General features: G+C 60.0%; 1 protein-coding gene across 2 annotated transcripts in view; it reads right to left on the bottom strand.

Moving 5' to 3' along the window:
* Nucleotides 1–16,958, bottom strand: part of VANGL2 (VANGL planar cell polarity protein 2) — a 29,219-nt gene that overhangs the window by 7,768 nt on the left and 4,493 nt on the right. The window contains exons 1-3 of one of the 2 annotated variants that reach the window (XM_029935814.1): nucleotides 16,745–16,930; nucleotides 2,132–2,392; nucleotides 1,866–1,986 (exon numbers count right to left, since the gene is read on the bottom strand). In XM_029935814.1, the coding sequence (XP_029791674.1) occupies nucleotides 1,866–1,986; nucleotides 2,132–2,202 (192 nt within the window). In that variant the 5' untranslated portion in view covers nucleotides 2,203–2,392; nucleotides 16,745–16,930. Of the gene's footprint in view, nucleotides 1–1,865; nucleotides 1,987–2,131; nucleotides 2,393–16,744; nucleotides 16,931–16,958 lie in introns of those variants that run through there. The other variant, XM_029935815.1, reaches the window with a different exon arrangement.

Here is a 16,958-nt window from a genome sequence, read left to right on the forward strand (position 1 = left end):
GAGGGGAAGGGGAATGAGGAAGGGAGGAAGGGAGGAGGAGACAGCAGAGCAAGAGAGGAGACGAGAGGGCAGTCAGCCCACGTGCCACCACTGAAGTAGTTACTTGGCCCCCTCAGGGCTGGTCCAGCTGAGACTGGGCCCTCACGGCACACATCCCACCCAGGAGAACGTCAACCTTTTTCTAAAAAACAGATGATTTTAATGTTCATCCAAAATTGAGAATCACTGAACTAAACAATCTCTAAGGCCTGCTTACTCAAAATGGGACCTGGGGACTGTGGCGCTGGCATCTCCTGGGAGCTTACTAGAACTGCGGTCTCAGGCCCCACCCCACATGGGTTCAACCAGAATCTGCATTTTAACAAGAGCCCCACGAATCACTGAAACGGGGAATGTTAGCGTGAACCGAGGCACCCAGAGGACCCAAGCGAGCAGAGTCCGCAGGGGCAGAGCCAGGCGCGGCCAGGTGGAGTCTGGGCAGGCTGCCCACAAGCCAGGCTGAGCGCTAACAGCCCGTTCCCCAGACATCCAGAGCCACGCAAGCTTTCTGATTAAGAGAGTGACCTGAAAAAGGCAGTGCGGTGAAGGGCAGAGGATGCAGGGAGTGGGGGGAGGGGCACGACAGATGATTAGTGCCTGGCACCAGAGACGCGCAGACACAGGGCCACCCTGGGTCTCCAAATGCCCACAGCAGCACGGCTGCCTTTCCCTGGAGGCCAGGGAGTAGACAGACCAAGGTCCTCAAGTGTCCTGAGTATGGTCTCTCGAGCTACCTCCGCAGATGCTGGACACCCTCCCACAGAGGGGCCCCAAGACCACCAGTGGCCATCAGTGCCCACACCCTTCACTCCTAGATGGCCTGGGGATACAGAGTCACAGGATTTAGACACGGGATGGGGAGTGTAGGAAGTGCCCCGCAGGTCAGTGATTAGGGGGTTGATGAATCTCCTCTCCCAAGGACAGAAGAGTCTGATCTAATGACAGAAAGTGGGTGTACTGACCACTTTCAGCCTAAGAAACTGGGTCTACTCCTCACCTTAGGCTGACCTCAAGACACACTGACTTCCCCCTCCCACACCGCAGGTGAGCTGACGGTGTCTTGGGGTCCCTTCAAGAACTCAGGACACCACGTCTCAGGGAGAAGACGGGATTGGAAAGAGGGAGAAAGAAAATTTCCCTTAGGTACTCATCTGCTCCCAAGACCCAGGAAGTCCTGGGCCCGCGCCTTACGAGATGCGGCGACCAGGGCTGCCTGCTGACCTTCCTACTAGGTGAGCACAGCGGGCCACAGAGGTCGGAGCAGGAGCAACCTGCTCACCCCGCCCCGCCCCCCGTCCCAAGCGACAGTGTCCTCCGGGGCTGCCCCCCTTCTCCCTCCCCTTTTTCCACTGACTCCTCCCACACCTGCTTCCGGCTCCAGACCCAGACGGTGCAGTTCTGCAGCCTGACACCAGAGGGCGCGGCAGAGCCAGTGCCTGAGACAAGGAAAACTCGGGGCTGCCCACGCCCCCGGGGCCACACCCACCCCCCCCTCCTGCCCCAGGTTCCCAGCCCATCTGGCTGGGAGGCCTCAGCGGAGGAACCGGGCCATTCCCATTACACAGCCCAGGTCACCCCAGCTCTCTGAGAAAAGGAGGAAGGGGCTGCGGCTTCCAAAGGGATCGCTCCTGAAACTCCCTGACTTCTACTGAAACAGGTCCTACCTTGGGACACCAAGCACAAAGACATGGGACACAAGATGCCCTCCCTGACAGGGCCTCTGTCCGAAGAGACCAGGGTTCCAGGCCCTTCCCCCTGAACAGACCTCTAGGCTCATGGATCAGCCTGAAAACACCTGGCCTGGCCCTATGCCCCCCAGTGCTCACCCGCTCGTCCCCTCGTGTGGACTCGTTGTCCAGCAGGGGCTCCCCTGGGGCCTGGATCGTCACCGACTTGTCGCCGCGGCTCCCATCTCGGCTCTTAGAGCGGTGGCGGTCCCGGCGGTCCCTGCGGCAGGAGGCCAGGGGCACGGGTCAGAGTGGGGGGAACCTGGGTCTTCTCAGAGGCAGCTACCCCCTGTCCCTGTGCACGCCCACCGCCCCCCCAGCCCCATACACCCTCTGCCACCCGTGTTGCCCCCACGCCTGCCCACCTGTGCTTGCGGGAGCTGCGGGAGTGGCCCGACTTGTAGGAATAGCCCGAGTACTGGGACTCGGTGTCCATGGCGTCTGAACGCCGCGCCTTGTAGCGCTCCAGGGCCACAGGCTGGGGCCTTTTGGGGGGCCCCACAGCCACCTCCTTCAGCACCGGCTTCTTCAGGCCAAGGGGCACCTTCAGGAAATCAACCGTCACCCTGAGGGACTCTATTTTGCTGGACGGGTGGGCTCGTCTCAGAGAAAATCACGCGACGCTCCTGAGAAGGGGAGGCTGCCGGTTAGCAGTGGCGGTGGCCCCCCGCGGGGTCAGGGCCAAGAGGTGACCGGCCCCAAAGGGCGGCTGCCCCGGAGCCGTCTGCCCAGGTTCCCGCTCCGTCCGGTGGGCCGGGCTCTGCTGCCCGCCCTCCTAGGGAGAGCACCCCAAGGCCGTGCCAGCAGCTCAGGGTACAGAGCCGATGGCCAGCAGAGGCCGGTACGAATGACCCAGCCCGGGACCCCTGGAGCAGAGAGCCAGGCTGTGCTATGCTCGACCAGGGAAACTGGCTCAGAGAGGGGGCAGCTTCTGGCCAGGCCGACAGGCTGGCCCAACGGAGACCTCACGGAGCAGAAAGCAGCTGACTTCTGTTCAGACCTCTCCTTCCCTCTCAGCGTCCCCCTACTCGTGACTTCTGAGAGTGCTCATGGAGGGGGACTGCGCACAGCCGCTGCTCCGGTCCCAGCCTCACCGGCGCCTACATCAAACATACCCACGGTTACAGGCCAGGTCAGGCTGACTGCTCGGCCTGTGTGTGTGTGTGTGTGTGTGTGTGTGTGTGTGTGTGTGTGCGCGCGCGCGCGCGAGGGATAGAAACTATCGATAATGTGGGCGGGAGGAGCAGGCAGCAGAAATCATCCTCTGAAGGCCTCAAGTCCTGAACCGGGCAATGCGGTGGTGAGTCTCCTGGCTGTGGGTGTGCTCAGGGCAGCATCTGCATTCGATTCGTTCACCTTCTAGCTCTGCGGGAGAATGAGCTCTTCTCCCGCTTCCCCAGCCTCACCCGCATCCGCTGGGTCCTCAGAGCCCACCCACCACCAACTAGCAGCCAACCTGGTGTCTGGCCCTCGGGGCCCCCCTCCACCAAGCGCAGGTGACTCGGCCAGGCACAGGGTTTCCCAGTCCCCACCCCCAACCCCAGCCACTGGGCCATCAGCTCACGAGCAGGCATCTCTGTGCACCAAGCGCCCTGCAAGGCCCCGGGGCGGGAGGGATGGCGGGGAACCCGGCCCAGCGTTTCCAGGCTGGCGGGGCACAGGCACGATGAACCAGTAAACCGGGGTATGAATGACGGCACTGCAGGAATGGCCAGAAAAGAGCGGAAAACCGGGAGAGACAGCTATGGGGGCTGTGACTTTAAACCGAATGGTTCTAGAAAGTGTCTCTGAGCAGACAGCACCTAAGCCTGAAGGAAGAGCAGCAGTGGGGCAGGCAGGGTGGAGGAGAAAGGCAGGACACTGCCCTCGGGCAGACCAAGGGCAGCAAGGAGCCTGGTGTATTTCAAGAACCAGCGGGAGCCGAGGAAGAGGCCAGGTGAAGATCCCGTGTTTTCCCCAAGCACCTCGGCAGGAAGCCTGTGAGGGATTTCAGCCGGGGACTGGGGGAGGGGCGGGCAGACGTGGGAACACAAGGAAGGAAGCAGGCCTGGAGGAGGTGACGAGCAGCCGGGTGCCAGACGGTGGTGGTAGGATCAACAGGGCGCACTGAGGTCTGGCTGAGGCGAGGGGAGCACCCAGGATCTCTGGCCGGAGCGAAAGAGTAGATGGCGGGGCCGTCACGAGCCGGGAGAAGGCAGGGGAGGAGGCAAGTTTGGGAGGGAAGGCAGTGAGCTCCATTTCTAGTGAGCTAAGGTCACGGCCATGAGACAGGCGGTCAGGTGAGCAGCAGGGTTTCAGAGGAGCCAGACTGGGAAATTCTGAGCTGGAGGTGCGCAGAGTCATGGGAATGGGTGCGGTCCTAGGAAGAGGAATTAATAAGAGGGTTCCTGGGAATCCCAGTATGGAAGAGCAGGCAAAGGGGCTGACGAGGCAAGGCCAGAGAGGGAAGACAGCCAGAGGGGGAGGACAGGATGGCCAGAGGAGAACAGCCAGAGAGGGAGGGAGGCCAGAGGGGGAGGGAGGCCAGAGGGGGAGGACAGAATGGCCAGAGGAGAACAGCCAGAGAGGGAGGGAGGTCAGAGGGGGAGGGAGGCCAGAAGGGGAGGATGGCCAGGAGAGGAGGGAGGCCGGAGGCGGAGGAGGGAGGCCGGAGTGGGAGGGAGGCAGGAGGGGGAGGACGGCCAGAAGAGCCAGCTCTTGTGTTTGGAGGCAGAAATAAAATCCATCGGGTCACATGTGAAGAACTGAAATGGGTTTGCTTCTGTGTAGTTGTTAACTTTTCTCCAACTAAACTAAACTGTCAACAACTAGAGAATAGGAAATGCAGCTAATAGAGATTTCTGTCCACCAGCAACCTGTGCGCACGTGGCCAGGAACCGACCCGCCTGGTGGATGGACCTGCCCCTCTGACTCTCTGGGTCCTGTAGCAACTGCAGGGAGGTGAAATCAATACTACATCCATTCCTTTAGCCCCGACCAGCTCTCCGGAGGCCCCCCCACGGCCTAGCAATGTCTGTCATAGCCCCAAGTCAAGGTCAGTGTGTGACAGACACACTGGAGGGACGTGGCCCGTCACACATCAACTCAAGCCTAACCCGTCCTAAATACCTTTGCCACGAGCAGGGCCTTCATTCAGCACCCTGTCCACAAATTAGACATTGACCTCCTCCACCCTGGCTCCTGAGAACCTTTCTACTACTTTCATTCTTGATACAGTCCCAACACCTCACACGCATGTCTCTGGCTGTGCCACAGCCCTACTCTGGTCCGCAAACCTGAACCCCACCAGGAGTTCAAGAGAGCAAGTGGGCTGCAGAGAGGGGGGTTGGAGACGTGAAGGGGAACCCACAGAACTGCCCGACGGGGTCTAGACAGAAGCACCAGGGCCAGGACCCTCCACACCACAGCCTCCTCTCAGGGAGCCAAGAGCAGAAAGGGCCTGGAATTCACAACAAGGCTCTGCATTCAAAACCCGACCCTCCCAACAACCAGCTCTGTGACCACAGGCAAGTGACTTCACTCCTCTGCGCTTCGGGGCCTGGTAGGCTCATGGGTAACGTAGGAAAATAACGATACATAGCTGATGAGGCTGCTGTGAGGACCCCGGGGGTGAAAGAAGTGCTTTTATAAACTGCTCCACTAGTCATCAGTTAAGGAATTAATATGCACTGGCTCCAGGGTCGCCCATGCTCCAATCCCCAGACACTTCCCCTGAGATTTAGGGGAGAGGCGGTATAAATAAATCCTGCTGTTTGTACTACTAAATAAAGAAGCCACAGTCATACACTCACACGCATGCACACACACACACACACACACACACACACACACACACACACACGAGCTCGAGAACTGTCCTGACCAGAACCACTTCAAATACACCCAGGAGGGAAGCTGATGCTATTGTGTTTCCCTTATAGATAAATTTCAGCCCAGAGAAGGGTGCCAGCCCCTCCCAACCCTTTGTTCTGAGCTGCTTGCCCTGCAGCCCCTACCTTCCTACCAGACCCTGCTTCACCCAGCCCTTCCAACCCAGGGTGCCCAAACGTGCTCCCCCCCCCCCACCAGAGGGGCCCCAATGAACCCAGCTTCTGAGCCCCTTGCCTGCTGTCCCTTCACGTTCCCAGGAAGCTAACCCAAATCTGGAGAGGAGGGGGGGGATGGGAGGCGAAGGGCAGAACTTCCCCTTGTTTAATCAGCTCGGGAACCAGGGGTCTGGAGGGTCTCCCGGGTGGGCGGCGTTCCCAGGGAAGAGGGTGGGGGAGGGGAGCGCTGGATGAGACCAACAAGTGGAAATGTCAGAGGTGGACCGTGAGGGCCACAAGACCTGGTGTGGGCAGGGAAGGGCCCTGGTTTGCAGGTGGGAGGCTGTGCAAGGGAATGTGTCCAGCTGCATTCACCTTGCCCCTACCTCCCGACACACACACACACACACACACACACACACACACACACACTCACTCAGTCCCCTGCTCAAACCAACCATGGATTATCTGGGGTTAAAAGGAGGCCAGAGGAGAGAGGGAGGGAAGAGAGCCTGTCACAAAAACAAGACCCTTCTCCCCCCAAAAGGCCTTTCAGAAATAAAATTAATGGAATGTGTCTCAGTACCATCCCAAGGGGGTTGGGGGGAGGGGTGGGGGGAATGTGGGGGCTTTTGTCCCGGCTGCCCAGCTTCTCCCACATTGATCGCCATGGCAACCAAAGCCCCCTGTTGCCTAGGTGATGGCAGCCGGGTCCTGGAACCCATATCCAGCATCCAAAGCGAGGGAGGTTGTGAAGGGGGGGACAGTTAGGGACAGAGGGGGAGAGAATGGGGTTTCTCCTCAGGCAGCCCCGGCTTTTGTCCGAGCTCTGGGATCAGGTTTCTTCAGGAAACAATCGGAGGCCTCTGGAAAAAATACAGTCAGAACCTGGCAACAGGCAGAGGGAGCAAGGCCTTACGGGGTGGGGGGTTAGAGAGGAGGAGGGTGGTGTTGACCAAAATGTGCACTGAGACTGGACCCTTCCCCTCTGCCCCTCTCGGAGGAGTGGCCTCCGGACACAGAACAGGCACCCTCTGTGCGCAGGTGCTGAGGACCAGTGGGCAGCCGGCAGGTACCTATGATCACTGCCCCCTCCGCCTGCTCTCTGGACCAGGGCCACCCACCACCTGGTCCCAGGCCCGAAGGAGGCAGGACAGAGGTGAGGGTGGGGCTGGAGGAGGGCAGAGCCTGCAGTGACTCAGCCAGGAAAGGAAAGGTGGGGAGGGGGTGGGGACAGGACACGAACAGGTACCTAGAAAAGGCACCTGTTCCCATCAGGTCTACGGAAGATGGGGCTGCCCTGCGGCCAGAGCGCTTGGGGTGGATCACCCACGGCAGGAAGAGGATGGGAAGGAGACAAGATGCCAAGAGCTTGCCCCCAGCTGACTGGGCAGAGCTCTGATCAGCCCGCTCTTTATTTTTTATTCATTTATTTACTACATTTATTTATTTATTTACTACGTTTATTTATTTTTGAGAGACAGAGAGAGACAGAGTGTGAACAGGGGAGGGGCAGAGAGAGAAAGAGACACAGGATCAGAAGCAGGCTCCAAGGGCTGAGCTGTCAGCACAGAGCCTGACACGGGGCTCGAACCCACGAACGGTGAGATCATGACCTGAGCCGAAGTCAGATGCTCAACCGACTGAGCCACCCGGGTGCCCTTGGCCCGCTCTTTAAATGTGCGGCTTTCCTCTTCTCAGCCCAGGATGAGGGAAGGCTGGTCCTGGCTGGACGCAAGGGGACGGGCACCAACCACCTGGTCCTCAGACCCTCCCTCAGAGGAGTCTGCAGACACTCACCCGTCAAAGGTCTGCGATTCCTAATCGAGAGCCTGGGTCTCACTGCATCTGCTTTCCACTTCCTCATTCAACCCACAGATGGGTGTGGACAAGCAAGCACCCCCAGCCCAGGGTCCCCAGCTTCCCCCCCCATGGCCCCGAGTCCAAGGGCATGAATAGTCCAAGGGTATGAATGTGACTTCTGCTCCAAGTGCCGGCCAGACACCTCCTGTGTGGTACCAGGAGTCCCACCTCCCAGCCCAATATCCTAAGCACTAGATATTTAGCTGGAAAGACAGAGCAGCCTGCCACGTCATCACACTGCTGGGAGGCAGGACAGAGACTCAAAGTCACAACCATCCTTCTTCAGACCGAAGGCCACAGCAGTCATCAGAGCGCTCGATCCAGGCCCTGATGGTCACCGGTGTGGGTGGGGGAGTGTCCTCTGTGAGAGCAAATGCTGACACCTTGCCCGGTCCCCTCGAAGGACTAGAAGGTGCCAGAACTTCCGACTGTGCCCACACATCCCCTGAGCTCCCTCTACCCCTCTCCCCCCAGGAGGAGGCGGCGCAGACCCACCGGGTTCTCAGCAGGCTTGGCACTGAGCTGGAAGGGACCTTCCGCGTGCACCCTGTGCCTCGCAGAGACACGCATGCAGCCCAGAGAAGGAAGCCACGGTCACATCTGTGGCAGCCCTGTCTGGCCCCCAGTGTCAGAAAGACCTTACTAACGGGGCGCCCGGGGGGAGGGGGGCCACTCAGTGAAGCATCCGACTGGATTTCGGCTCAGGTCGTGATCTCACAGTTTCATGAGACTGAGCTCTGTGCTGACCTCGCAGAGCCTGCTTGGGATTCTCTCTCTCTCCCTCTCTCTGCCCCTCCCCTACTCATTCTCTCTCCCTCCCTTTCTCTCTGTCTCAAAATAAATAAACAGAAAGAGGGAAGGAAGGAAGGGAGGGAGGGAGGGAGGGAGGGAGGGAGGAAGGAAGGAAGGAAGGAAGGAAGGAAGGAAGGAAGGAAGGAAGGAAGGAAAGAAGGAAGGAAGGAAGGGGAGAGAGACCTTACTAATGCTTTAGCTTTGAGGTGCTGGTCTCTCAGAGAGGGACAGAGTTCCTCCATGAAAGTCCCAGCCCTTAGAATAGCCAAGACTGTAAGGCCCGGATGGAGAGAAGTGGCACAGGTCCCTGACCCAACCTCTCTCCTCAACAGTGACAGGAGGAAACAGACAAGACAGGCCCTAAGCCAAGACAGTGGGGACCAGCGCCCCTTCCCCTCCAGGGAGTGGTTTCTGCTGCACCCCTCCCCCACCCATCGGAGGCTGGGAGGCTCCCTCGTTCCCATCCAGCCTCAGGCCGAGGACAAGCCTTCCATTCCGAGGGGCCACCGCTGTGTCTGCCCACCACAAAAAGAACTAGGGCACACAGCAGGCCAGAACCAGCCCCAGGCCCTAGACCAAAAACATAATGAGGATTCACCCCAACCCTCACTCCTGCACCCTGAAAAAGGCCCCAGTGTCCCCGGGAGAGACCAGAGCCAGCAGCTGGATCTAAGGGGGCTGAGGGAGAAGAAAGGGCCAGACTAGGGGGCCCAGGGGCCGCCGCCCTGCTAGCCAGGCACTCTCCCAGGGCAGCCCAGACGTGAGCTCACCATCCCGAGAGCCCTGGGGCAGGGGCAGGATCCAGGATCCTTCTCACTAGGCTGAGAAGCAGGGCACGGCTGTGCCTGGTCATCCAGGCGACTACGCTCCCAGAGCAGTCGAGCCCCCCAGACCCCAGTGCAAGAAGCTCGGGAGAGCCCTCACGCCGGGCTCCCAGCCGGGGTACCTGACCTTGCGTTCTGGCTGAAAAGGAGCTGGGGGGAGCCCAAGCCCAGCCCTTCTCCTCTACTTTCTCATCTGACCCCCACCTAAAGCAGGGGTGAGGTGGGTTCCCTCTGATATCCACAGACCTCCTTACACACACACACACACACACACACACACACACACACACACACACACACACTCCTATCCCCCTCTGAAACCTGGAATGGCTCCCGCCTGCCCCACCCAGCTCCACCCACCCCGGCCAGGCAGGTTCTGTAAAGACCTGCTCTGCTTTCTCTCCCGCACCCGCACCCCCACCCCAGCTCACCGAAAGTGTCTGTCCCCCAACACACCGGCACCCCGGTGCACACACAGGCACCCACACCCCAGCGCCTCAGACCCCAGCCTCCCCCAGACCCATTCACAGCCAGTCTAGAAGGAAGGGGGGAGGGTCTATGGCAGGAGGGGTGAGTAATCTCTTTGGCATCTGTCCCAGATGGGGGCCAGAGGGGAGACGGGATGCTAGGCTAGTGAGAGGGTCACCGCGGCTTCCAGATGCCGGGATGCTCAATTTAATTTTCACCAGTGGGCAGCCCCGCACCATCCACCCACCAGACTCCCAGCTCCTGCCTCCTCGGCTGGGGCGCAGGACCAGCCCCTATCTGCCCACCAGGTAAGTTTCAGGAGAGCCAGAGAGGAAAACGGGCACCCCGAGTTGTCCTCAGGGACAGAAAGTGGACGCTGGGAGGCGAGCAGGCTGCATGGACCCACAGGTTGGGTCCTGTGTGCCCGGTGCCCCCACCCTCCAGGAAAACCACAGCCTACTGTTCTAGGCAGGCCCCAAGGGACCCTGACTCCAGGAGACCTTCCGAGCCTCTGCACCAGCCTCTGCCACACCAGCCTCTGCCAAGGAGAAGGAGGTGGAAAGCAGCTGCTTGGGAATGGGGACTCACCGACCTTGGGCTCACATGTGGTGGGGGAGCTGGGAGGTGGGGGCACTGGCAGCAGTGGGCCGAAGGGTGTGACGCAGCGTGACGGGGATGCGGGTGGCAGGCAGGCCTCCCCACCCGGGAAACCTTCCCCCTCGTCAGCCCAGGGCCCCAGGTCTGGCATGTGACCCAGCTCTCACGCAGGAGAACCGGGCCAGCCGAAAGGCCCACGTACCCACAGACCTCCACCATCCCGACCCACTCAGCGCCTGAGGCTTCTACCCTTCTAAGGAGTCCCAACAGCCTCCAGCCCCTGCGCCTTCCACCCCCACTCCTGGAGGAAAGCCAGGGACAAAACAAGTGTCTCTGTTCACACTTGGTTGTGTTTTAAGTTCCTGCATTCACACCTGGGGCTCAGTGCCTGCGCCCCTCCAACCCCCACCTACCCTGAGGAGCCAGAGGCCCCTCCCCAGCCTCACACACAAACACCCACGCTCGCTCTCTGGTGAACGTGGGGGTCCAGCGATGTTGTTGGGGGTGCTGGAAAGCTCTGCAGACAATGAGGGCCAGGCCCAGCCCAATCACAAAAGACCCCATGGGCTGCAGTGGCCGGAGCACAGCCTCCCCTGCCCCCGGAGAGGAAGAGACCCGCTCCTGGAGAGGTTATGCCCAGGCCCTAGCCCTGCCCCAAGCTGGGGACAACCAGGTCCTCCTCCCGGGAGACCCATTCCTCCAGGGGACTCCACTGGGCCTCACTCTCAAGGGTAGACTTCTCTACTCAGGCTGACCTGGAGAGGCCATGTCCACCCTTCAGGAGAGAGGGGAATTATTCAAGGTCAAGGCCAAAGGTAATATTGAGCAAATCAGATTCAACTGGAAGGAAGCAGGGAAAGGCGGAAGGAGCAATGCAGTCGGCTGGGCCTGGACAGCCTCTGGGGAGCTAGACCATCTCAGTGAGCTGTTTACCTTCCCTAAACCTCAGTTTTCATGCCTGTAAAGTGGAGCAATAGTGCCTACTTCAGGTTAAGAGTTTTCAGCAAAATAACATATACAGGGTATCATGGAGTCAGGCACATAAAAGATGCTCAATAAAATGTTACTTTCCACCTCTTGGTCCTTTAGAGGCTGCACATCCAGTCCTCCTGCTTCCTGTTCCCATCACCACCCAGAACAAGGCGGAATCGCCTCTGGCTACAGAGCTGGCCCGACACCAGAGGACGACCCTGCTCTAACTGCCACCACAGCTGGGCAGCCAGAACCCCTCTCCCCATTCTCTGCCTCTTTCCTGGCTGGGGGGGCGGGGTCTCAGATCCCTCCCATCCCACCGGTCCCCTTGCTCCTTCTACACCTACAGAGGCAGGGCCTGGGCTCCCATCCCCGCCCCCCCGCCCCACTCCCCTGCAGGTGCCAAGCCCAGCTGTGTGTGCAGTGACAGGGGGGCCCCAAGCCTGCCACCCTGCTCACTGCCCCACCGATCACCAAGGGATCCTTGGATCTGCTGATTCCAAGCCTGCTTCTCCCAAACCCGTTCCCAGCTGTCATGTCTGTAATTACCAGCCTCGCCACGGGCATCAGACAAGCACAACACCACCTCATTTCCAAAGGGCCCCCGCTAGAGGAGGCCTCTGCCTCCTACTCCGTACCAAGGAATGGAAAATGGAAGGCTGCCCAGGCTGGGGTTGGGGTGTGAGTGGGAGCCTCTCCCAGGCTTCTGCCTCACCTCTGCTACTAAAATGTCCCCACGAACGCGGAGAGGGCGAGAGAGGAAATTTGAGGTCACTTCCGAGAGAGGGGAAGTTGATGCCCAGTAAAGCTGAAAGGGGTGCCCACAGGGGTGAGGGTAGATATGGGAGGGAGCCGCCCAGGAGAGAGGCGGAAAGAGCAAGTGAAATGAAGTCCCATCCTCCACCCAAACTAAGAAGAAGCAACAGTAGCCCAGCCTCTCTCCTCCCCATCACCTCCATCCCCACCAACCTCACAGGACCTCCTTCGGCAGGCAGGGAAACTGAGGACAAAGCCCCACCTTATGCTTCAAGATCCAACAGCACCACGCTGTACACAGCTCGGCTACACCCCCGATCCTTCCGGCACACTCGGAGCCCGGACCTGCAGAGGCGCCTCAGTCCCCTCCCGTCTGCCTGGCTCGGCCTCCGAATCCTGCAAGGGTCCATCCACACGTGGGACTACGACTCAGCCACGAAAAGGTGGGTGAAGTTCTGGCACCTGCTACGGTGTGGAGGAACCTCGAAAAGCTTGTGCCGAGTGCAGGAAGACAGACATAAAACGCCACACGTTGTATAGAATTTCATTTATAGGAAATATCCAGAATAAGTAAGCCCACAGAAATAGAATGGAGACTGGTGGCTGCCAGGGGTGGGGTAAGGGGTGAGGAAAAGATTCTCGGAGGCCGAGGCTGTGGTTGCACAACGTGGTGAAGGCACTAAATGCCAATGCTCACTTTAAAATGGTAATCTGACGGGCGCCTGGGTGGCTCAGTGGGTTAACCGTCCAACTCTTGATCTTGACTCAGGTGGTGATCTCACGGTTCATGGGTTCAAACCCCACGTCCGGCTCTGTGCTAACAGCTCGGAGTCTGGAGCCTGCTTCGGACTCTGCATCTCCCTCTCTCTCTCTCTCTCTCTCTCTATCCCTCCCCCATTCATGCTCTCTCTCTGTCTCTCAAAAATAAACGTTAAAAAAATTATTTTAAATGGTAACTTTAGGGGCACCTGGGTGGCTCAGTCAGCTAAATGTCCAACTCTTGATCTCGGCTCAGGCCATGATCTCAAGGTTTGTGCTATCGAGCCCCAAGTCGGGCTCTGCACCGAGGGCACGGGGCCTGCTTGGGATTCTCACTCTCCCTCTCTCTGTCTGCCCCTCCCCCACACAGGCGCACACGCCTTCTCTCTTACAGTAAATAAAAAATGTTCAAAATGGAAATTTTCTGTGATGGGAATTTCACTGCAGTTTCAAAACCCAGCCAGCCAAGGGCACGTCTCCTCCTGGCGCCTCTCCGGACACCCACCCAGGCGAGCACCCCTGCTGCAGGCCCCCGTGGCCCCTGGACACACCTCCACACAGCACTCACCGGCCTACGGGGACCGACGTGTGCCTGCACGTCTCCCCTGGGAAAGCCTTCTCATCCTCTCTCCCCTGCACTCAGACGGCGCCTGGCAGCCAGCAGGCAGTGCCCACCAGGGTCTGGCAGAGAAAAACCAAAGCCTCCCTCTCCTCCCCCACCCAGAACGGCCCCCCATGACCACGTCAGCCAGAACCTGAACCCTTCAGGAAGCGTTTACGGAGCGCTCCCTCCGGGCCAGGCACAGGCGAAGCGCTCACTCTGTATTACTTCACTCGATCCTCATAAACCGAAGAGAGAGGGCGTATGATTAACTCCATTTTACAGGTGAGGCTTCAAAAAGTTACCTATTCTGTCTGAGGTCTCAGAACTAGAGGTGGCGTAACCAGAACATAAGAGCAAGCTGAAGCCCAAGGAGGCCCCTGGGCGAACCTGGGCTTCCTGGAGGAAGATCTCATCCGGGGTCGGAGGACAGTGTCTTAAGACACCCTAGAGGCTAAAGAACAGGGTCCAAGATCCTGCCCCACGTCACCCCACCACCAAGTACTATTTCCAACCCGTGCTCTCGGGTGTGGGGAGCCACTGAGGGCTGACGATGCAGCAGACCGGAGTCCTACAACTCAGTGAGATGAGCGCCCCAGAGCTCATCCCTCGTCCTCCCAACGCTTCTCTTAGCCAAGTACACGCCCCCTCTAACCGGAAGGGCCTCTTGGAAACCAGATGAACAGATAAAAGTCTGTCCTGTTCTAGGTCCAGGAAAGGGGGCCCTTCCTTAGACTCTGAAGGAGCAGAGAGAGCACAACCGAGAAGTCCGTCCTGGAAGAATCAGAGGAATGACCAGGCAGAAGCGAGACAATGGGGCAGGAGAGGCCGACGTGGCCACGGTTCCAGACTGGAAGTCCGGCCAGAGTCGGCACCTCCCGTCCTCTGACCGACCACAGTGCCTCCTCCTCGGGAGAGCGGGCCAGTAGGCGTGCATGAGAGCCAGGGCCCCCCATCCTAGATTCACGGGGCCGCTCGCCGTGGGAGCCCTGCCCATCAGACAGGTGCCGGGTGTGGAGGACTCACGCATCAGTTCTTTCACACGCTGCCCCCAGCCCTGGTCCCAACGTGTCCTAACTCCCACTACCCTTATCCTAGAGTCTTAGAAAACCGAGGGAGCCCTGGGGACCAAAAACGGAACATTCCGATTCCACAAGCCCATTAGGGACTCAAGCACCCCAATTCCAATTACTCAGAGACCCCGATAAAACATGTGCAATTGAAACCTCAGCCCGGCAGCAAGAGGAAAGTGAGAGGCAGACGGAAGAATAAAGTGTACATCCTCACAAGGAGAAGGTCGGCCCCTTCCCCTCACCCCGAAAGAGAAAGGGCAGGGCAAGGGCAGGCAAAGAAGGTAGCTGCTTCCGTGAGGAGACACAGCCACCTCCCCGACAGTGCTGGCCTCCCGCCAGACTACCAGGACGGCAACACAGCCCGCCAGGGGTGCCCACCCTCTCCCGGGATCAGCCTGGATTCCTCACCCTCAGACCCTGCCCCTGACCACAGCTCCACCCCAACCATGCTCCTCACCAGGGACAAGGAAATCTACGGGATATGTACACGCACACGCACACACACACACACACACACACACACACACACACACCGCCCTGGAGAAACTCCTGAAAGAGCCCCTGGCCACCAGCCTCCCCAGAGCTCCCCTGCCACCTTCCCAACCCCAGGGACAGGGACCCGAGCTCTTCCACACCAGTGGCATCCCTCCAGCAGGCTGCGTCCTCTGGCCTCCACCCCACAGTGAAATCCCGACTCCTCAGGACCTGGAGAACGGTGGAGGCAGGGCAGAGTTAGTGGGCTCCCAAGTCAAAGACGCCAAGGCGGCCTGAAGGCACTGAGCCTGGGCGGGAAAGCCAAGAAGGTGGCCTCTGCACACACTGGAACCCAAGCTAGGATGGTGTGGTGGAGGGTCCCTCTTATCTTCCTTCCTGACTCCTCCAGGGCCTGAGAGTCCTGCAGGACTACAACCAGAACCCTTCTCCCTTGTTCCCCACAACACATGCCCTTTTCCAGAAAAACCCACCTACCCAAACAGGCACCTCTTAAGGTGGCCCACTCACTCCCACTTGTAGGTCTCAGATGCTTAAGGCGCTACCCTTGAATCCAGGGAGAGCCAACCAAGAAGCATCAGGATCGCCCATACGGCCACCTCTTTGGGCTTTCAGCCAGGAAAATGTGCCTGCAGAGGCAGAGGTGTACCTCCAACACACACTCAGGGACACACACACCCCCTAAGGCAGGCCCACAAGCCGGTCCTTAACCATCAACACAGGTCACACCCAAGAGAACAGATTCGCTCACCCCCTTTCTAGCACACAGGTGCACGCACCCCGACCCAGGTATGCCCCCTCCTCCCTTACACTCCCACCCTCCTCAGTGCCTACACCGTTCCTTCCCCGGAACCCCTCCGCACTTCACACACACACACACACACACACACACACACACACACACAGCCCTTCCCCCGAGTATACACATAAATGCGAATCCAAACACACGGCAGATCCGTAGTTAGCCGCTCCCTGGGCGCACACACAGCCGCAGAAAACCCCTACACCTCCAAACCCAGGCCCACCTGCAGAACACGTAACACATCACGGCGCGCGCGCGCACACACACACGCACACACACACACACACAAAGAATCACGCACCCCGATCCTCCACCAAGGTTTTAAAACTCACTAATGCAGAGTCCCCAACCCCCCAAATGGGCAAATATGAGCGGGGACAGGGATGCCGACGCCTGCCCCTGCCCCATACACAGTGCCCGCCAGCCCCGCTCTCAGCCGCACACACCCCCTCCACTGTCCCCGCCGGTCCCCAGACTCCACATTACACCCGAATGCGTACCTGCCCCGTCCCTCCCCACACTCCTGAAGGCGTGTCTGCACCCCTGAACACCCCTACCTTCCGATACCTCCGGACTCCGGGTCCTCGCACCACCTCTCCCCCCACCTCCAACACACAGTCCGGGTCTCCGGTTTCGCCCGGCTCCCCCGGGATCACCAAGGCCCCCGCCGGGGCCCGGGGCCCAGGAAAGTCCCTGGCTCTCCAGGCCCGGGCTCCGCCCCCTCCCCAGGAGCCCCCGGCCCTCCGCAAAGTTGGGGGGGGGGGCTGCACCGCCTTGCAGTGGGAAAACGGACCGGAAGGGGGTGCCCCGAGCCCCCTCCCCCCACAAGCCAGCCCGCCCGCCCGGGGGCCGGGCACCCCCTGGTCCCCCGCACGATTGTCCTCCGCTCCTGTTTCTCGTCCTCCTTTCTCTTCCCGGCAAACTTTGCCCGCGCCCCCGCGGCCCGGCACTCACCGCCGCCGCGAAGTGCCGCTGGGCTCGGCCCTGCGCCTTTGTATCCGTAGCGCTCCGGGTCGCGGCGAACTCGGCGCTCGCGGACGGGCAGCGCGGGCGAGGGCGGCGCGGAGGGGGCTCCGGAGCCGGCCACCCCCTCTGCGTCCCACACCGCTGCCTGTCCCCCTCGGGGCCCCGGGGGCAGGGGCCGGGGGATGGGGCCGCTCAGGCTCCC

Source organism: Suricata suricatta, chromosome 3, assembly GCF_006229205.1.
Source record: "Suricata suricatta isolate VVHF042 chromosome 3, meerkat_22Aug2017_6uvM2_HiC, whole genome shotgun sequence".
Lineage (NCBI taxonomy): Eukaryota > Metazoa > Chordata > Mammalia > Carnivora > Herpestidae > Suricata > Suricata suricatta.